At 40.5% G+C, this 21,262-nt stretch overlaps 1 protein-coding gene across 4 annotated transcripts in view; it reads left to right on the forward strand.

The window, feature by feature from the left end:
- The window catches only part of CPAMD8 (C3 and PZP like alpha-2-macroglobulin domain containing 8), a 53,400-nt gene that overhangs the window by 6,081 nt on the left and 26,057 nt on the right, over positions 1-21,262 (forward strand). For 3 of the 4 annotated variants that reach the window (XM_039383003.1, XM_027715429.2, XM_039383004.1), the window contains exons 3-26: positions 126-148; positions 1,066-1,231; positions 1,359-1,411; positions 1,900-1,917; positions 2,836-2,890; positions 3,024-3,137; positions 3,454-3,538; positions 3,800-3,908; positions 4,365-4,592; positions 4,731-4,901; positions 5,291-5,419; positions 7,458-7,647; positions 9,209-9,381; positions 9,468-9,617; positions 9,726-9,887; positions 11,832-11,974; positions 12,969-13,034; positions 15,895-16,126; positions 16,730-16,883; positions 17,473-17,615; positions 18,052-18,103; positions 18,778-19,076; positions 19,474-19,699; positions 20,257-20,433. In XM_039383003.1, the coding sequence (XP_039238937.1) occupies positions 1,376-1,411; positions 1,900-1,917; positions 2,836-2,890; positions 3,024-3,137; positions 3,454-3,538; positions 3,800-3,908; positions 4,365-4,592; positions 4,731-4,901; positions 5,291-5,419; positions 7,458-7,647; positions 9,209-9,381; positions 9,468-9,617; positions 9,726-9,887; positions 11,832-11,974; positions 12,969-13,034; positions 15,895-16,126; positions 16,730-16,883; positions 17,473-17,615; positions 18,052-18,103; positions 18,778-19,076; positions 19,474-19,699; positions 20,257-20,433 (3,112 nt within the window). In that variant the 5' untranslated portion in view covers positions 126-148; positions 1,066-1,231; positions 1,359-1,375. The remainder of the gene's footprint in view (positions 1-125; positions 149-1,065; positions 1,232-1,358; positions 1,412-1,899; positions 1,918-2,835; positions 2,891-3,023; positions 3,138-3,453; positions 3,539-3,799; positions 3,909-4,364; positions 4,593-4,730; positions 4,902-5,290; positions 5,420-7,457; positions 7,648-9,208; positions 9,382-9,467; positions 9,618-9,725; positions 9,888-11,831; positions 11,975-12,968; positions 13,035-15,894; positions 16,127-16,729; positions 16,884-17,472; positions 17,616-18,051; positions 18,104-18,777; positions 19,077-19,473; positions 19,700-20,256; positions 20,434-21,262) is intronic. The other variant, XM_027715430.2, reaches the window with a different exon arrangement.

Consider the following 21,262-nt stretch of genomic DNA (forward strand, 5'->3'; position numbering starts at 1 on the left):
TTTTAGGTGAAATCATAATGAGGGTGTGTCAGGGAGCAGCTCTATGGTATTTGCTAAACTGCAAATATCTAAAATGTTAGTGCCTTACCTTGAGAATAACACTCTCTCTTGCTCTCTTATTTTAGATAAAGGAACAATTAAACTGAAGGTAAGTGTCAATTATTTTAAGATGTTTTTGGCGAAAGTGTGAGGGACTTCCCTTCAGCCACATCAGGCATTGGTCTCTGAGCAGCTGAGGCACAAATACATGTCACATTCTGGTGCACACACTGAGGAGGAAGGAACCTGCTCAAGAGGAAGAGTGGAGAGTGAAAAGAGCAATGCTTGACCCATCACAGCTCACCTGTCAGGCCCTTAGACCACTAAAGAAAATCGGTGGCTCATGGCTCAATGTAAAGTTCTGTGTTGGGGTTATTTGATAAGAATGGCAGTACAGAATTCTGTGTAGGTTATGACTTCAAATGCAGGCAAAATTGAACCGGACTGAAGAACAAGCCTTTAAAAGTGTTGGCTCTCTTAACTTAGGGCTCACTTTGGACTTGTCTTCTTTGGGACGTAAAGGGGACGGGTGGAACAAAATACTAAACTGTGACCCGCTTCTAGAATTGTATGAAAAATTGTGTAATTTTTAATCTTCTGTCATTTTCAGAGTCTGAGGAACTGGTTGAAAATGTGCAAGCATGCAATTTTTGTCGGGGGGGGGGCTTTTTTTATGTTGGTGGTTGGGTTTTTTTTCCTCTGTTGGTAGAGCTGTGTGTTCCATAGCAGGAACACACCTTTTGTAGTGGAAGCTGCACATGCAGATCATAGATCAAATATCACTTTGCATGAGTGATAAAGGGCAGAAGAGAATTTCCTGCCATGTTTTTAGCATGACTTTGCCTCCTTTGAAGTTTATATGTTCTAGAAGGTCTAGTGTGTTCTTCATTTTCTCTTTTTATTACTAACACACTGTTACACTGAAACGCAGCAGGTGGCTACTCTTGCTCACTTCAGTGTCACTTATATTCCCAAAAGCTCAAAGGCTTTTTCTGTGTCTTCCTCACCTCCTGGTCTGTTTTCTAGGTGCCCTCAGGGCTTCGTGGACAAGCCCATTTGAAAGTCTGGGGCAACAGGCACCTGGCAGAGGAAGGGTACATCTTCCACAACTACACCACAGTCACTATTGACAGCAAAGGGTCCTCAGTGTTCATCCAGATTGACAAACCTGTCTATAAACCCAAGCAGAAAGGTAAATTTTGACAATTTGCCAGATCAGGGCTGCTTTCAAGCAAAGCTTTCTTCAAGGGTAGTTTCTAGGGTGAGCTGTTCAGCCTCAGCTCTGATGACTAATAAATTTCTTCTTTTCCTTTTTTTAGTGTTGATAAACCTCTTTATGGTGACTTCTGACTTGAGACCGGTCAATGACAGGGTAAAGGAAACTTTTTTTCTTTCACAGTGTAAAATATGCTGGAATACTTGATAGCCTGGATTTTATTCTAATGTACATCTGTGCAGAAATATCATTGGCTTTTTTAACCTATTTAGTCTTATCCTGTGGTAGCTTATTGTATTTGCAATTTAGTTTTTTTTCACTTGGTCACATTCCTGTTGAAGCAGAATACAGGCTTTTGGAGTGCTAGAAAATAGGATGCAAATATGCCAGAGCAGATAAAGAATTTTTCAGACTTGCACCTTATTTGGGTAGTGCACAGATATGCAAAGTATTACTTTTCCACTTAGATGTGTGGATGAAATGTGTGTTTCTCAGGCTACTCTTGGCAAAGAAGAGATGTTTAAACTCTATCACTTTGTGTATCACACCTTGCTTGTGCCAAGTCAGCTGTTTGTCACAAGAAGCAGAAAAGCAGCTTTGTTTCATAAAGTCTTCTGTTGTTGTTTTTTTTTTTTTTCTTTCAGATTGAAGCTTATGTGGTGGTGAGTATCTGTCTGCCCATCTCACATGTGTCCTGTACAGGCAACAGGTTCTCGTAGCCTGAAGAGGGTCTGCAGCTTTTCAAGTCCATTATGGCCATTCCCAAACTATCCTATGCAATTATCTCTCTCCCTGTGTCTTTAACTGACAAGACTTTGTGTCTTGCTCTTTTGTTACCACCAACAAATATCCTGGTTTTCTACCTCAGTCTCAGAAATCCATTCCCATTTTTCAGCCTGAGAGGAATTGACTATATTCACTGGGACTTGTAAGGGTAACAGTCCCACTCAATTTTCCCCTTCAGATCCACTCCTATTCTTCCTCTGGCTGGGCTGGTGTAGCAGGGCCAATCTCATCTCTGCACCCAAACATTTTGATAGTGGACAATAGAAATCCATGGCGAGGAAAGGGCGCTCCTCTCTTCTTCCTTATGAGGTGAATGAGAGGTTCCTTCTGTGTCTAATCTTAGTTTTTTCTTTTTTGTTTTCTCTTTTTTTTAAACCATGTGTTTAAACAGAAGAATCCACCTTCTTCTCTTGTTTGTGTTTAGCACAGATTTAATGCTGGCAAAACCAGTAGAATTCATTTCATCTGACTATGTCACCTAGAAATTGTCTTGCCTGTCGTACCCTTTAGGAATAAAGTGTCACCAGAGGTCAGTTCATCCCATCTGAAAGAGGTGTCTTAAAACAGGTGGAAGATCTGCTGCTTGACAGCACTTGCTTGTGTGCATTGCTTACAATGCTCTTAAATAATTTTAGAAAGCAAATCCCCCTGGTAAAGTATCTTCAGAACACATATATTAGTTACATTTGGACTGTTAGTGATGTATGTATGTTAAAAAATTAAGTTCTTTGTTGCAAACTGAGTTCAATGCGTTAGTGATACTGTGATGTTTCTCATTCCTAAACCATGTGCAGGATCCTCGGGGGTCACGGATGATCGAGTGGAGCAATTTGAAGCCATTTTGTTGTGGTGAGTTTTTCAGATTCCTTTCCTCCTTGTATTGTTATTCACCTTTGCTTCTGCTTGCCCTGAGTTGTGTTCAATAAGCCTTGGCAATGTCTGAACAGCAGCACAGAGTTCACAGTCCGATTCCTTTTTTCAGGTATTGTCAATATGACTTTTCCTCTGTCTGATCAGCCAGTGTTTGGGGAATGGCTCATCTTTGCTGAAATGCAGGGACACACGTACAACAAATCTTTTGAAGTTCAGAAATATGGTGAGTTGGCTGGAACCCAAGTGCATTTGGAAGAACAGAACACTATGAAATGTTTTCTCTTGAGGAAATACCTGAAATAATGCATTTAAAATGTCATGAGGAAAAATTCCTTCCAGCTGTGGCATGGGGACACTGGTAACTGGGTGTTTTGCTAAGATGGTCTTGGTTTGCTGCTGTTGTCAACTGATCCTCTGCTGGTTTACCCACTCAGCCCTGATGGACACAAGAAGGATCTGGTCAGAGCTGTGTGGGCTTTCTTTATAATCTGGGCAATGAGTTCTTCTTCAAAAGATTCTGCTGTATTTTTTCATTGTAGTATTACCAAAGTTTGAGCTGCTCATTGACCCCCCTCGCTACATTCGGGACCTCTCACTGTGTGAAAAAGGAATTGTCCATGCCAGGTAGGAACATATCCCAAATCAAGTTTCATTACTCTGGATTGTAGTACAGTCACTGGAGCTTGGATCCCATCTGCTGCTGAATTTTCAGATAATTTCTTGTCATCATTATTAGCTTTCTTGTGTAAGAGCCTTCCTAGAATGTTAAAAATAAGCTGGAAAACTGTCTGTTTTCTAGATGTGCAGGTAACATGTTATTGCCTTGATATAAGCAGGAAAAAAGAAACTATCTGGAGGTTATTAAATATCTTCTTTCTATTTCAGATACACATTTGGAAAACCAGTGACAGGGAAGTTAATTGTCAATATGACTATAAATGGTGTGGGGTACTACAGGCATGAAGTGGGACACCCTGTCCTCAAGACCACCCAGGTGAGGAAGACCACTGACTCACCTGTGATCTGTGTTCCTTAATCCCACAGCTCTGTTTTGTTACTGATGGGAGATCAGAAAATAAAGAATAAAATGGGATAATTAGGTCCAGCATAATAAAAAATATTACTTGTTTTTGCATGGTCTGTTTATGATTTGGGGGGATGGGAATTTATTGGCATAGTATTAATCTGGTTTTAGAGCATATTGGGCTGAGGAGAACAAGAGATTGAGGGACTGTGACAGAGCTAGTCCAGACTAGGGATAAGGAGGAAAATGAAACTTGCTTGCTTTCTTCCTTCCTTCATCCACTCCCCAATTAACTTTCTCCACTCCTAATCCTATAAAAATACTGCTGCAAACTCCTATCTAGTGCCTGTGATTTAGACTTGGCTTACAGACCTTCTCTGGATGTGAATGCAAACCTACATTTCTGTTCCCCAACACAATTTGTAGATTGATGGCTCTGCTGTTTTCGATGTGTGTGTCAAAGACATGATGCCAGCTGATGTCCCAGAGCATTTCCGAGGCACAGTCAACATCTGGGCCACACTGATTAGCTCTGATGGGAGCAAACAAGTCACATTTGATGACTCAACACCTGTCCAGAAACAGCTGATTGATATCAAGTACTCCAAGGACACCAGAAAACAGTTCAAACCTGGACTGCCTTACAAAGGGAAGGTAAGATTAAAATAGAGCCACCATGAGATTGTACTGACTTGATCTCAGGATGTCACACCATATTCTCTGGTGTGTTTTTCCCACCTAGAATTGCTGGTCATGTAAACCCTGTTGTTCTATAAATGTCACACTGTGTAGGTAGAAGTCACTTACCCCGATGGAAGTCCAGCTGACAGGGTCACCATCCGAATTAAAGCTGAGCTCACACCAAAGGACAACGTTTACACAAGTGAACTGGTATCAAGGAATGGCCTGGTGGAGTTTGAAATCCCCTCCATCCCCACAGCTGCCCAATATGTCTGGCTGGAGGTGGGTAAAAGATCTTTATAGGATTAGCGGGCTTTAATGTAACTAATCTTGTCAAACCTGCACTTTATAAAATCAGTGCTACAAACAGGAAATTGCTGCCTTTTTAGCTTCAGCTTCTGGATTTCAACATAGCAAACACTTGCTTTGTTTCTTGCTGCCAATAGAACTGATGTTGAGAACCACCATGAAAATATGCTTCTCCAAATACAGCTTAACAAGGTAGTAAGGGTCTGATATTTGGGAAGTAACATTGCTGTTTAAAGATGACAAGAGGTGAACAGCTGGAAAGCATAAAATGGGAGAAGGGGATACAACATAAAAGAGCACAAATCAGGATTTCTATGCATGATTTCTATGCATAACATTCAGATGTAACTTTTTTTTGAAAGACCAAAGTGACAGCAATTGATGGGAAACCCTCTGGGGATCAATATCTGCCCAACTACTTGTCCATCAGCAGCTGGTACTCGCCCAGCAAGTGTCACATCCAGCTCCAGGCACCAGACAAACCTTTCCAGGTATGTTGGCGTCATATTCGATCATGGCAACAATTCTTGGCTAAAAGTTCTTAGTTCTAATTAAATATTTCTAGGTGTTTCTGGGATCCTGAACTGTTTTTGTTTCCACTCCAAAGGGAGGAAACTTCAAGGAGCTGCACTTCAGCCACCAAAGAATTGTTCAGTATGGGTCACACACAGTGCTAAGCAAAGCACCTTTGATGCTTTATGCAGCACCTCATTCTCCTTTGTGTTGTGGAGATCATTGGAATTCATGTTATTGGGGTGGCTTCATTACTAAAAATCAAAATTAAGGCTGTGTAGTCTCACTAGAACTTCCAGTGTAAATCTCAACTGTATCTGTTTATTCTTCCAGCTACTGAACTATGAACACAGTTACCTTGTCTTTTGTAGGTTTTGTAGGAGCCTCTCTAAAATTGTAATCCTGCCCTATAAAAGTTGCAATTTCTCTCATAAAGGTCTGATTTAATCATGGTTCCTGTTGCATATTGTTTTCTGAGAGTTGTTTAGGGTTTCTTCTTACCCAGGAAGGTGTTCTGAGGGTCTGCATATTGCTTTGTGGGGGAAAAAAAGTGTGTTTTGGTAATACACACACTTAAATTTCTGATATCCGTCAGGTTGGTTTCAGATTCTTTGTATCCAAATAAGAGTTGTTTTTTTTTTTTTTTTTTTTTATCGTTGAATTTCATGGAAGTTTAATGGCTAATTAATCTTTTACAAGTTTCCTGAGGTATGGAAAGGGGATTATACACTGCTAATCTGAACACATTGTTCTTATTATAACCTAATTAGAACTAATTCTTCTGTGGGAAAGCTAGGAGTTGGATGACCAGCTGATGTGGGAACTGTTTCCCTGCATTGCCAGCTCTTACTGGGTGTTCCAATTAGCTACATTCATTTTTTAATGAATTGTTTCATCATTTGCACTGTGGGGATTCTTAATACTTCAAATATTTAATGTCACGAGGCACTTTTTGGACTTTGTGGCATTCTCACTATATTTAACCATTAGCAGCTCCTTGTAGTCAAGTTCTGCCCTTTTGGTTTGTACCATGTGGACGTTCTGGAAGGAGAACACTTGGTGCTGGAGAAAGCGAAGTTTTTCAAAAGATTTTTTTGGGATTTAACATCCAGTCTGAACAGTTTTAATTGAGAATTGTTCTACTTTAAATGACAGGAGGGTCAGGAGTGGAAGCTTCTGCAGAAATCTTGCTGAACACCAGTGCCAGCTGCTCCTCAGGTCCCTGAAGCAAGAAGTTTGTGTTCCTAGGAAAGGGGAATTATTACCGAGTCCTATTTGGGGGATTTTTTTCTTCTGAGCATTCAGTACTTAGTGAGCCCCTCTGTATACAGAGCTTCAGTGCCCAGAGTGCTGCTCTGGAGCCTATTGCAGGCGTCAGATGAGCTTACCCAGACAAAAAAAAAAGCTTTCTTCTCATTTATTTGTGTGTTTGACACCTCCCTGAGTGCCAGACTTACAAGTTATTATCAAGACTTGTGTAATTGGAAAGCATTTTCCCTCAGATCTATTCGCAGAAATTTCATGCCGCGTTGGTTATGTTTGAATTAGTATTTGCCACATGAATACAGTCCCCGTGTATAATCACAGTTAAACTGCTAAGACTATCAAACACACATCTGTTTCTACCCTGAACCTATCTATCTCTTTCTTTTTTTGGGGGGCTGGACTACTGAAGGGGTGTCTAAAATTCAACCAATTCTGACAGCTGCTCTGTGCCAAAAGGCTTAACTTCCAGGATTCCAGAGATTCCTTCATTGTTTCATTAATGCATACAACCCCCAGCTCATTCTCCTGTAGATTTGCAGGGAGTGGAGAGCTGAACACTGACCTCTTTTTATTGTGAGAAAAGCCCATGACAACAGTGCTAATGTAACACACTTTTCAATGCTTATGTTTGTTAGGAGAGGGGGGTCACACCTCCCGTGGCCTGAAACCCAAAGGGGCTTCTGTGCTTTATAAATCAAAAGTGTACATTGCAACAGACCAGATCATTTGCTTTTCTGTCTCTGGGTGCAGGTAGGAGAGGAGGCTTGGATTGCAGTGAAGTCCACATGTCCCTGCAACTTCACTCTACATTATGAAGTGGCATCGCGAGGCAACATTGTCCTCTCGGGACTCCAGCCCAGTAACGTCACCCAGCAGAGGAGCAAAAGAGCCACCTTCCCCTCTGAGAAGAACATTGGTATCACACATTTCCCAGGAACAGGTAGCTAGCAGCAGAAATGCAATCTCCCTCCTGTTTTCAGGGAAAAAACCACCTTTCCACAAACCTAAGTATCCACCTTTTTTGAACTGGATGCTCCTCAAAGAGTGTAGAATCATTTTGTGCAAGAAAAATACTGATACATAGAAAAAATTCTCTGAGGGATAACTCTTTAAGAGTTTTCTCTAGTCTTTCTGCAGTCTTTCTCTGTTAAGAAAATTGATCTTTGCTTGCCTTTGGCTCAGCAGAGTGTCAAGTGATGGGGCTGGGGCAGTTTGCTGAGCTGGTTGAGCTTGAACTGAGAAGAGAACATTAGATGGACTGATAATGTGGATCACCCTAAAGGAGAAGATCAAGCAGTCCACACAGGGAAGGAAAATGAAATGTGGACTCCTAGTTTGTCCAAGGAATAACAGAAAAATACAAATCTGGTGAACTTAGGGACCAGGGGGATAAAGAATGGTGGAATTGGGAGATGCATGTAACAGCTGCCAAAGAAAATGTCTATCCTGGTAACCTGTCTGCAGTAGCAACCAGTTTGGGAGTCAGGCAAAGAGTAAAACATGTACCCAACCCAGCTTCTGGGAATCAGAGGTTTGGGAATTTGTAATGACTTTTCGCACTGAAGATTTGTTCTGAGCTGTTACATTTACAGGCTGCCTGAAGGCATTGTGATTGCTCTGTCTTTGGAAGTGTTCCAGGGCAGGTTGGATGGGACTTTGGGCAACCTGATCCTATGAAAGATGTCCTTGTCCACAGCAGGGGGCTGGAACTAGATGATCTCTAAAGGTTCCTTCTAACCCAAACCTTTGGGTGATTCTATTTAACTTCTGCAGTGGTTATATGCTCTATAAACTGCATAATTGGGGCCCCCTGGTGGTCTAGTGGTTAGGATGCAGCGCTCTCACCGCCGTGGCCCAGGTTCGATTCCCGGTCAGGGAACCCCTCCGGGCAGATGGAGCTCATCAGCCCTGTAAGGCCATCCATCTAAGAGAAGGTCACTCTAAACAAACCTACGTCCTGAGGACCTCGCTGCCACCGTCCGAGCTCGCTCGGCCCCGGCAGATGAACCTTAGGATTAAAGGGTGGGCTCAGTTCAGCACACACGGTGTCTCACCTAAAAAATCCACTGCGCAGGCTCGAAGGGTAATGACCTTTCCCAAAAATCTTCGTTCGCGAAGACTGGCCATGAAACTGCATAATCTTTTTCAAATTAATTTATACCTTTTCTCTCAGCAGAGTTTTGCAGCAGTAGATATCCTTTTTTTGTTTGTTTTTAATGGCTTAATAACTTGACCGTGTATTTCCTTGATTTTTATGGCTGGAAGAACACTGAGTAGTCATTCCCTATCCACCTTCACTGTGCTGCTCATTATGTTAAGGGTGCTAATTTCTCATCAGCTTTCACAAAGAAGAGAGAAAGGGAAAAGACTGAATTAAAGAAAAACGTGCAACAGGGAAGAATGCAAGCCTTGGGAGTTCTGTGCCTCTCAGCAGCAGGATGGGGCAGGAAGAAGAGATATTTTGATAAATAAGACTATATTTTTCACCATTTCTGTTCCAGCACCTACCAGCACACCTACAGCAGAGGTTGAGGTGTGTGTGACGTTCCTGAGATTCTCAGTCCTTCACTCCATGACTCCCTTGGGCCGTCTCCTGGTGTACTACGTGAGGGAGAATGGGGAGGGGGTCACAGACAGCCTGCAGTTCACTGTGAACTCCTCCTTTGAGAACCAGGTAGGGGCTCTGAAGCCGGCGGGGAGGAAGGGATGGGGTTTCGTTCTTCCCTGCAGACATAACTGGGCTTAAATGTTCATTCCCAGGTTGCAGTGGTGCTCTCAGCAAATGAGACCAGACCTGGTGATGTCGTGAACATCAAGATCAGAGCTGCAAAATCGAGCTGTGTCTGCATTGCCACTGTGGATAAGAGTGTCTACCTGCTGAAGACAGGCTTTCAGCTGACAGCCAGTCAGGTATAAGGAGCTTAAGGCACTGATGTCTTTACCTCAGTGCTGTGATCCACATCTACCTTGTGTGTACCTTTGTACCCAAGGACAGCAGCCTCTGCCCTTTCCCTGCAGGTTTTTCAGGAGCTTGCAGAGTATGATGTATCTGATGCTTTTGGAGCTCCAAAGGAGGAAGGGCACTTCTGGTGGCCAGGCATGTCCTCACATAGACGCCGTAGATCTTCAGTCTTTCCCTGGCACTGGGACATCACCAAGGACGCTCGCTTCGCCTTTACAGTAGGAAGAATGAGCCTCCCTTCTCTATGGAGTTGTTTTGCTTTCATGTTTGCAGGATGATTTTTCAGCTCCATATTTTGCCCATACCAGAGCTATTTCTCTGAGAGGAGGCTGGAAAGTAATTTTTGAGAACAGAGTTCACTGTTCCAGCAAAAATGTTGGAGAGACGTTGTTTGATTTTGGCCAGTCTTGATAAGAGGGCCAGTTACGCTATTGGGGGAAGGAATTCATGCTGATGCTCTGGAGAATTAGAGGGACCAGAAGGTTCCTCCAGCTGTGGATGAGCTTGCAGGTCTCTTCTGCAGCTCCTCTGACAGGGAAGGAAGGTGGAATGTGAGTCTTTCCTTGTAGTCTTTTCCCTTTTGGACTATCCTTTGGAAATCATTTACATTTCTTTCCTGCCCAAGCTCTACCAGCTTCTGTGGCCATCTGCATGAAAGATCAGGAATGTTTTCTTTGTATCCTCAATCAAGTTACTGCTTAAATGCCATATATTTAAGTAGTTATGTTTGCTTGGTGTCTTTCTGTAGTTAAACCTGACCAAATTTTAAATATCTTATTTCTTTGATCTGTGCTGTGTATTTGCATTAACTTTCAAGTTGAGCATTAAAACAGGTTCTTTTTCTTTTTTTTTTTTTTAATTTATTCTTGCACTAATTTATTTGTTCATTGCTTTGGATACTAACAGTGCAGTCCTTTAAGCTGAGAATAGTCACCTGTGGGTTTTAAGACATGCTACTATTTCCATTAGCTTCTTGCTTTCCTTTTGTTTAAAATGATGTTACTTCATCTATTTGAGGAGTTCTGCTTGTTTGCCTCTTCTTTTCCTTCCTGGAGTTGCACAGTAGAGTCCATCCACCCTTTCAGACTCTGCTGACATCCCACTTTTCTGTCTTCCTCACCATGCAGGGTGTAACCTCTGCTCCCTGATTGCCTGAAATAAGAACATTCCACGTGAAAGGCTGTGCTGTGAATGTTTTATATTCTTTACACAGACTCTTACTGCTGGCTGCTCTGAAAGACAGATTGACCTAGAGAACCAGTGTCACAGGTCTAATGTTTGATGTTCTTTCCGATTTTAATCCACGTAACTGCTAATATTTATGATCCTTGCTTCCTACAGCTCCTCTGTCTCCTCATTCTTTGTCCTTTCTGGGATTTTTAGCTAAATTGTTTTATTATGTTGCCTTAAACCCCAAAGGCTTTCATACATTCCCCCAATGCCTCAACCTCTCCCTGGGATCTGGTTTTGTTCTGATGCTGCTTTTTTTCTTCCTGAGAGGTAGAAATTCTTGGGAAAAGGTGCATATATTGGGAGCTGGTGTGACTGCAGGGCTGCATCCCTGGTGTGTGATAACTGGGTGTGGATGTGGAGAACAAAGCTCATTCTTTGGCGTCTGAGAGCTGCTGTCTCTTATGAATAAGTGCATTTAGGGGACAGAGCTGGCAGAGAGCTTTCTCAGGAGTTCTGTGCTTTCCCTGTGGAGCTGTGTGGACAGTTTTCATTTTGCTTGGCATCCCTGGCAGTACAGAATTGGTGATGTCTGATGTGAGAGCTGCCTGCTAAGTGCAGCAGAACACTCTGGAAACTTTTAGGAAAGGTAAAAAGCTGTAATGTTGCATTCTAGGGGAAAAATCTGTGTAATTATTTTTTTACCTCTAGCTGCCTGGCAGTCACATATGCCCGGTAATGTTAGATAGTGATTTAAATGCATTTTCCAAGCAAACAAGAGCTTTCTCATAAAACCTCTGCGGATGTATCTTCATTTTTATATAAAATTTTTAAAAAAATCCTCAGGTTTCAATTGAGATTTACCCCATAAATGTTAGAACAGGATTGAGGAATTCTATTTTAAAAAGTTTTTCTTGGTACACATTTAATTCTCTTAATTTATTTTTTTCCTTGCTGGTTTTTGTTTTGTGATCTTCATTTGCATGTTCTAGGAAACTGGTTTGGTGGTAATGACTGACATAGTCAGCTTGAACCACAGGCAGAATGGAGGAATGTACACAGATGAGGCTGTTCCAGCCTTCCAGCCACACACTGGGACCTTGGTGGCCACAATGCATTCTAAAATAACAGCAAGGTAACTTTTTTTTTTTTTGTAATATATATTGTCTATGTTACTCTGAGCTGTTTTTTCTTTCTTCTATATTATCAACTGCTTTCCACCTCCATACCCCCAGGTTTAAAGGCAGTGGTGGAGAAACTCTTCTGATGTCTTGATAGACTTAACAAAACTTACAGCTGACATTACTTTGTTAAATTTAGTTTAATTCTGGAAAAATGTAGAGAAATATTCTTCAAAATGAAGATATGAATATGATATGATTTGATAAGATATGATATGAATCATTTGACATTCTTTCATATGTCAGTTTTCTGGGAATTAGTTGCTGCTTTCTCAATATTTTCAAGCTAGAGCTGGTTTCACAGAGTTAATTGTTTGTTATTTTGGCCATTCAGCTGGTGGTCAAAATGAGGGGCTGCAGGAAGAATAAATCCTGAAGTGCAGTGGGTAATTCTGAGCCTTCCATTTGCATCCTGAACATCCTGGGAGCTTCTCTTAGCAGAGCCAGGGGGTTAATTAACAAAAAGATAATGAAGCATCATAGGTGTAGAAAAACTGACTAAATTATTAAAATATTAGAGGTCAAGACAACTCCAAGAGAAGAAGTGGAGAGGAATATTAAGTAGTGATTGTAGTAACTGCTGTTAGTTAGGCCATATCATATCCTGGGAAGTCACATGCTCAGTGTGCTCCTTTTGACTTCCTTTGGTGAAAGAATTTGGATCATAAAATCAGATAATCTTTAAAACTAGCAGAAATAATATAATCTTATTTGTACTGGTTTTTTTTACATTCTTATTTATGTCTGCAGAGTGTGTGTGTGCACAATGGGATTGTTTGGGAGGACCATGTAATTTGTGTTATGGGTGATTGCCCACTCACTGAATGAGTCTGTAGCGAGCCAAAATGTTGGTGATGTGAGCTGCAGTCAGGTGATAACTCTCTGATTTATCAGTTAAAACTGTCTTAATGAAAGAGTAAATTCACAAGGACTTCTTTCTTGTTCTAGCAGAGCAGAGAAGAGAAAAAGAACCTTCTTTCCCGAAACATGGATTTGGCATTGCCTCAATGTCAGGTATCGACAGGGAATTTTCTTAATTATATCCAGAGGGTTGTATCTGTTCAACTACAAAAAACAAAGCTCTGTAAAACCTACTGGAGTTACATTGGCATTTTCTGATATTTTTTCATTGTTTTTCTTCATTACCACCTTAATCAATACTCTTTGCAACATTTCATCTGGTCTTGAAGTGTATTCACCTGCTTCAAGTGGAGCCTGTCGATTGTAACCACATTGATTCTCTATTGATTGCTTTTCAAATTCCTTCTTTCTCTGTCATCTGTTGCAAAAGCATCTCCCCCAAACCTTAATTTACTGCCTCAGAAATAGTGGTTTCCTCTGGGTACAGTTGGAACTAAGAAAATTAATAAATAGATAACTAATCTCTCCCACAACAGCACACCTAGGATAATTTGAAGCAATTATTAAAAGACTTCTCCAGGTTTGCAAGTAAACTTCCTTCTCAATAAATGATTGTAAATTAAATTTGACAGGAACTTGGAGCAAGTGTATTCAAATCTGTTCAATTGAGCATGAAATATGCTTTGTAGAAATACACAAAGAATTCCAGAAGTGCCTGTTTGGGCCTCAGCAAGCTGGGGCAGTTAATTATAAGTGGGAGAGTGCGGAATAAAAAGTTGCAGATTGCATTTTCTCCACTTCATTTCTTTAGAAACAACTGAGTTGACCATTTCTTCACTTCCACTCTCTTGAACAGAAAGAATTTATTTTTTTCTTCTACCATTTATAATTACAAAATACAATCCTCAAAAAAAAAAAAAAAAAAAAAAAAAAAAAAAAAAAAAAACGAAACAAAAGCCTAATGTCAACTTCCCAAACCAATTCTAAAAATTCCTAGAGCCTGGCTGGAGGGTCTAATGGCTGGAAATGAGTGTGTACTTTGGCCCCCCGCCCAGAAGAGTAAGTGCCCTCATGTGTGAAAATAATGTTAATACTGGTTATGGGCTGAAATCCCAGTGGAAAGAACATCAGCTGCAACAAATTGTCCGGCTAAACAAACTGGAATCCTGCCAGTCCTAGAGCCAGGACACCCTTCTACTTATTCTTCAGGGCTGGGGATTATTGCAGGTACCAGCTACATAACTCCAGTTAGTATGAGGACCTAAATATTAAGCAATTAGTCTGCTTAAAAAAAGTTAAAATAGCTTTAATTTTTAAGTAGGTTTGGGTTAGATAACAGGAAGAAATTCTTTACTATAAGGGTGATATTGGCACAGGTTGCCTAGAGAAACTGTGGCTGCCCCATCCCTGGAAGTGTCCAAGGCTGGGTTGGACAGGGCTTGGAGCAACCTGGGATGGTGGAAGGTGTCCCTGCCCTGGAATGAGGTGAGCTTTAATGTCTCTCCCAACCCAAACCATTCCATGATTTTGTAATAACTTGGTGTTGCCAAGCCAAGCGCATTTCCCAGGCTCTCCACTCTGAACTTTGAGCTGGGGAACCACATTCATTGGCCAGTGCTTGGAGCCTGACTGAGCTTAGCGTGTCTATTAAAAGGCACAGTGATCTCTAGTTTTCATCAAACCATTTGTTTTAATTCTTTCCCCGCTGTACTATAAATACACAGATCAGTCCATGACCTCCTGCCTGGCTCCTGACAGTTCCTGCAGCTTCAGGCTCAAGGAGAATTGCAAACAGTTGATGTAGAGGACCAAAGTGAAAGTGCTCCATTTATGCCAAAAGTGAATCACTTGCCTGTGAAGAGCAGTGGAAGTGCAGTTCTTGGGGGTGGCCTGGATGTGGATCAGGCAGCTTTGCAGGTGACAATGTTTCATGGAATGTTCTAGGTTGGGAGGGACCCACAAGGATCATGTCATGCTATAGGCTCTCCAAGTTTGTTCTGAAGACCTTCCTTTCTCCTTTTCCGTGCCCTCAAAAGCTCACAGAGCTGACAGCATGTGTATCAAGCTCTGGGGAATAAATAAGAACTTGAGAGCAAAAAACCTTGGGGTGTACTCGTAATTGCACCAATCATGCTGTCAGTTGAGCCATGAAATAGCTTTTGTTCTTGTGTTGGAGGAAATGTTTTCTGTTCCAGGCAAGGCCAAAGATGCTTTGCAGGAGGGAAATTTTCTTCAGAAGAAAATTGAATTTCTGTTATTACAAAGCATAGAAGAGGATACCAGGTTTATGATATCCTGTTGGGGTATGCACAGGAAAGCTAAATACTCAGAGACTTGATTTTTAATAATTAGTTTCAATCCGCATTGGAAGAAAATGATGGGTTTGGAAGTTTTCTAAGTGAGGCATTCCAAACCCCAACAAACCAAAATGCTTCTGAATCAAAACAAACAGTTGCTGAACTTGGTGTCTAGAAAATTTCTCATTTGACCTTATATTCAAGCAGAGTCTGCAGTGTAGAAATGGACACAGAGACAACAAAAAATACTTTTATTTCACTAGCTGATATTGATGCTGAGATAATTAAATAAATTGTTGTTGAACTGTTTTTATCCAGGACCTCATTCTGGGATTCTTTCTTTTTTTGTTGTTGTTTTTGGGTTTTGGTAGTTTTTTAGTTTTGTTTGTGGGGGATTTTTTTTACTTGATGCAGACATTTGCCTCCAAGAAAAGTCACTTTATAATGAGGCTGCAAATAAAGTTTTTAAACCTGTAAAAATTTGTATGTTAGATTGTTTCACAGAACTAACTACTTGCTGTTCTCCTTATAAATGTTTACAGGTCTCAACTGATATAAAACATCGAGCCTTTTATAAGCTGCTGCTCAAAGCAGACACTGATGTTATCTTATAAATTTGGATGTGGAGGGAACTCCCCGAAATGTGTACTTAAATTAAATGCTTTGGAATGAAGTTAATCTGCTGAACCCAAATTATTTCACATTCCTTTTGACAGTAACACATCAGGGGAAGCCCAGCTGCATGTGGACGTGCCTGACTCCATCACCACCTGGATCACGGAGGCTGTGGGTCTGTCTGAAGAGAAGGGTTTGGGCATTGCCAGACAGACAGAGCTGAAGACATTCAAGCCTTTCTTCATCGATTTCACCCTGCCCTACCACGTCATCCGGGGGGAACAGACCAAAATCCCGCTGACTGTCTACAACTACCTGACTGTGTGTGTAGAGGTAATAGCCCCCTCCTTTTGCTGAACAACTCAGTTCTGGTTTATCAGCAGAACCTCATAGTGATCCACAAGTTACATTAGATAAGGTACCAGCCTAATGTAGAGGTAAGCTCAGCAGAGGGGGGGCCTTGAAAAGATAAATATTGCTTTTCAATACAAATAAAAGTCATTGTTTTATTTACTTTCAGCTTGAAACACATGTAGTGGTCTGGAGTATCTTGCAGCACTTCAGAAGTACAAATATTGAAAAATATAGGGAAAAAATATAGACAATTAGGAAGCTCATTGTGAATCACAGAAGAAATTCCTTCGTGATTGGAAAGCTGCCAGAAGTAGTTGTTTTGGTTTTTTTTCCCAAGAAATCCTGTCTCCCGAGATGTTTTCTTCTCAAACTCATTGTCTCCCTCCCCTCAGTAGTATCTCTCAGAAATACTTGTAGAATTGCTGAGCTGAAAGTACTGCTCTCAGTCAAGTACATGACTAGAAAGCTTGAAGAACAAATAAATCTGTATGCTGTGATTTTTGTGGAGCATTTTGTGGCTTTCAGAATTCTTACAAGTGGCTTTGCAGCTGAAATTTGTAATGAATTCCAAAATTTTCACAGGTCCATGTGAAGATTTCTGTCCCAAAAGGTATAAAGTTTGTTGGACATCCTGGGAAGCACCATCTGACAAGAAAGAAGTGCGTTGCCCCTGGGGAAGCCAAACCCACCTCTGTTGTTCTCTCCTTCAATGAGCTGGGACTGAGCAGCATCACTGGTAGTATAGAACTAAAAACAACTTGTTGCTTGAAAGAGTTTTACAAGTGTTTCTTTTTATTTCTTGTTTCTCCACTACCCCAAAGGGGAATTTTTTATTCCACTTGCTGCCAACTTGGCTTTTCAACCTCGTTTATTGTAGAAACACATTCTATACCTATAATGCACAGAAGAACCTGTTACAAACCTCAGGAGATTCCCTGATTATCAGTTTTCCTGTTGTGATATTTGCTCATGTGAGGTTGGACCTGATAGATTTCCCTGAAGAGAATTTTTAAATTTCCCTGGGAATTTTTAAATAAGAGAATAACAACAGATTTTGTACATCTTTCAACAAATAATCCCAGTACAAATTGGCCAACACTGAAAATTAGAGAAGAGTTTCTCTGTTGCCCCATGACTGGCCAAATATTGCCTGTTTTTAGATGTGATCATTCAAATATGGCATAAGGGTAATAGGAGAGAGCTGTATTTCTAAAACACTTGATGTACTGGTAATTAGCTGTATCTAATTCATTCAGATCTTCTCTTAAGCTCGTGGAGATCTTCCTGTCTCAAAATACCTCCTGCTTTTCCCTTCTATTTCTTAGCAAAAGCTTTTGCTTATGGTGGGACTAATTGCTGTGAGGATGGCATGCAGAGCTTAAAGAATGACAAACACTCAGAGGACACTTTCCTGGACAAAAGAACCCCAATGGGAGTGGATTATGTTCGTAGTAGTGTGATTATTGAGGTAAGAAAATAGGAATTTGCAATAATTCAGATAAAAATGGGCAAATTGTGACATTTTTTAGGTAACCAAACATGGATAGGTTTATCAGAATCCTCAAATTGATTTGTGGTTTGTTTCCATGGTTGGAAATAATGTAGTGATACTTGTACAGAAAGAGCCTGTGTGGTTCTGAGTTTACCTGGTGAATCTTCAATACTGTTCAGGAGAAAAAGGAATGGAAATTTTATTGGATAAACTTACCCTGTTAATCTAAAATGTGCTGTGCTGTGAGGTTCTCTGCTGGTGGTTGGCACATGGTGTCATCTCTTTCCTATAAAGGACATAAACAACTGTACAGCAGCAGAATATCATTTCTGTGTTTTCTAAGTAAAACTGAGATCTGTTCCTACTCATCTAAGCCCTGTGGGTTTATGTGTGGATTTCTGTCTTTCTATAGCCAGAGGGACTGTCCAGAGAATACACCTACAGTGTGTTCTTCTGCCCAAATGGTAAGTTCATGATTTGAATGAGAGATTCAGTTTGTTTGATTCAGTTTTAAATAGAAACATTTGGCTTCATCTCCTTTAAAAAAAAAAAATTAAAATTTTTGTGTCTGTTTCTCTGTGATTGATGAGTTATGGTGTGTAGGAAGAATTTCTGAATAAAGAGTCTTTCTAACCGGGCTGGCTAATTATGAATTTGTTCTAACTGCCCAAATGATTTCTGGAAATGGCCATTAAATTCCTTTACTTTATGAAACAGTTTGAGTATTCAGCACTGTGGACAGTAACTGGGACTGTACTATATTTTCGGTTGGTCTTTTAAAATTCAGTTCTGGAATCAGTATGTCCTTTCTGCCAGAGATTTGGGTAGCTCAGAATTGGCCCCAGTAGCTAAACAGAGCTGCTTTTGACTACTAGATTTGAACTGAAAAATCACTTGCAGACTTCATGAAAACTTCAGCTGAGCAGTTTGAAGTATCTTCTTTATTGGAAGGATGTAAAAATAAAAGATGAGAAGAAACATCCATGTTTACTTTCATAGTTTGTTTTAAGAGAAACTGGAAAAAAACATTACTTTGGAAAGGTGCGTTTGTTTAAATTTAGTAATCAGCAGTGGGTTATTTTTGAAGTCTGTAAGCTCAGCTCTAATTCTTACAACATTCCATTATTTTTCTGGCTAGAGAAAATCCACATATCTACACCTAACAAATATGAGTACCAGTACATGCAGAAACCTGCCCAGATGACCCACTTTGATATTGCTGTGAAAGCCCACAATGATGCTCACCTGGCCTTGTCCTCTGGTCCCCGCGACATGGCAGAGATGACAGAGATTGTTATTGGTGGACATCAAAACAGCAAAACATGGATTTCCGTAAGCAAAATGGGTGAGCCCGTGGCCAGCAGGGACACACCTGGGATCCTCTCCTGGGATGAATTCCGCAGCTTCTGGATCAGCTGGAAAAACGGAATTATCCAGGTACTGAATTCTTGTAAGGGTCTCAAAGTCTCTTCTTAAACAGAGTCTGAGCACACAAATGGCAGGTTTTCCTTAGGTTGGTGTAAAAGGTAAAAGATTCTCTCCTGTTGTCTTTTCTGTTTTAATTCTTTAATCAGAACAAATCTGCTCAGAACAAATCAGTTTGGTGTGTCCTCAGGACCTCAGTCTTCAACATTTTTAGTCCTTGAAGGTCAAGCCTGTGGAATTCTCATTAAACTTCCTTGGATTGTTTTGTGGGTGGGAAAGAGAAAGGTATTGATCCATGTACAATGTTCTCTGATGCACACATGAGTTAGGGGGTCCAAGGACACCTGGCAGAGTGACTCCAAATGTATGTATGGGCTCTTGGAACTGCCTGGTTTTCTGTCCCTTTCAGGTTGGCCACGGTATTCGGATGCTAAATGAGTCTATTATTGTGGAGTGGACAGTCCCCAAACAGCTTGAGGTGAAGTACGTTGGCTTTTCCACAGGCTGGGGGTCAATGGGAGAGTTTAAAATTTGGAGAAAAGAAGAGACTGATGAAAATCACAATGAAGCATTTACTCTTGGAGTTCCCCACAACATAATTCCAGGATCAGAAAGAGCTACGGCTTCAATCATAGGTATCAATTCTGAGGAGGTATCACTGGGTATCAAATGTGAAGAGATACTCCAGCTGTTACTTGCTTCTGACCAGTATTTGAGTAATGCACACCTGATAAGATAGACATAGGCATTTACACTGATAAGATAGTCATAGGCATTTACACAGGTTTATGCCGCTTAATTCTAGGACAAATGATTTTTGGGGGGTTTTTTGTCACTTTTTTGAAACCTGTTTGAGTTGACAGTGATTTAAAGTTGATACTGAGAGCTTTGCAGAGGTACTGTCTGTTAGAGTTCACAGTATTTATTTCATAATCATCATAATCACAAGTCGTGCCGTGTTCTAAACTCGCCTTAATTTGGGAAGTCATGGACAATCCAACTCTGAAATGTGGAATTTCTTTAATGCAACAAAAGATTGAAGGGCTAAGATTTAACATATGAAGGACTTCCCACTTATGATACAGTTTATTTAACCGGTGATATTGGTGTAGTCAGGCGGGGTTTAATCATAAGACACCAAAAGTCAAGTCTAACTGCCTAATACTGAACATATCACCTCTTTCTCAAACAGGAGATGTGATGGGTCCTACTTTGAACAACTTGGACAACCTTCTGCGATTACCCTTTGGCTGTGGGGAGCAGAACATGATCCATTTTGCTCCCAATGTTTTTGTCCTGAAATATCTGCAGAAAACCAAACAACTCAGTCATGAGGTGGAGATCGAAGCTACTGATTACCTTGTTCAAGGTAACTCATTACATTCACAATTTATAAATGGAGAAAAGTTAGAAGAGAGTTTTACTTGTATCCTGTCATGCTTTCTAATCAAGAGTAGCCCAAGTGATGAGGATTCATCATTTCTTGTAGGATAATCTCACAGATTAACAGATTTTAATGGCAAGACATTTTCCCTTGATACATAACCTGTGTTTCCCTTCAATAACTCTTAGTTTGGATGTTTATTGATTTATCTTTTTTATTTTTTTTCCTTAGATAGCTGATTTCTATGTTTAAACATCTTAGAAAGCCAAGGAAAACTAATTTTCTTAAAAATCCATACATTTTTTTTCCTTATTCGTGAATTGTCTTTCCATAACTTTAGTCAGGACATGGCTCTTCTCTGGACTTTCTTTCTTTAACACTATTTTCTTAGTAACATTGTACCCAAAATCAGAAGTTAGTATGCAAAATAGTTATCCTAGAGGCATATAATGAAGGATTTTATCTGTCCTTTCAGTGTCCTGTCCTACCTCACTAAGCAGCTCAAAGCAATCTATCTTTTTCTTTGCACTATTTTTCTCAGCATTTGTTTAAGAAGAGCCACGTGCAAAATAGTTTTATAACAAAGTGCAATTTTCAGTAAGAATTCAGAGATCATTAAAAACAAGAATGACCCAAAGGGACAAAGCTCTCTCTTATGTATGAGTCAGACGATAGTCATGTGATGAAATCAGAGGGGACAGGATTAGGTGGTTCTCTTCTGAAAATATAAATATAAAATGGAATATGCCAGATATTTCTTGTATTCAGCAGCTAAAGCCCAGTGCTTCTTCCTTTGCCTGGCTCCACTCATTCT

This window comes from Pipra filicauda, unplaced genomic scaffold, assembly GCF_003945595.2.
Source record: "Pipra filicauda isolate LSUMZ 115617 unplaced genomic scaffold, ASM394559v2 scaffold294_size920599_pilon, whole genome shotgun sequence".
NCBI lineage: Eukaryota > Metazoa > Chordata > Aves > Passeriformes > Pipridae > Pipra > Pipra filicauda.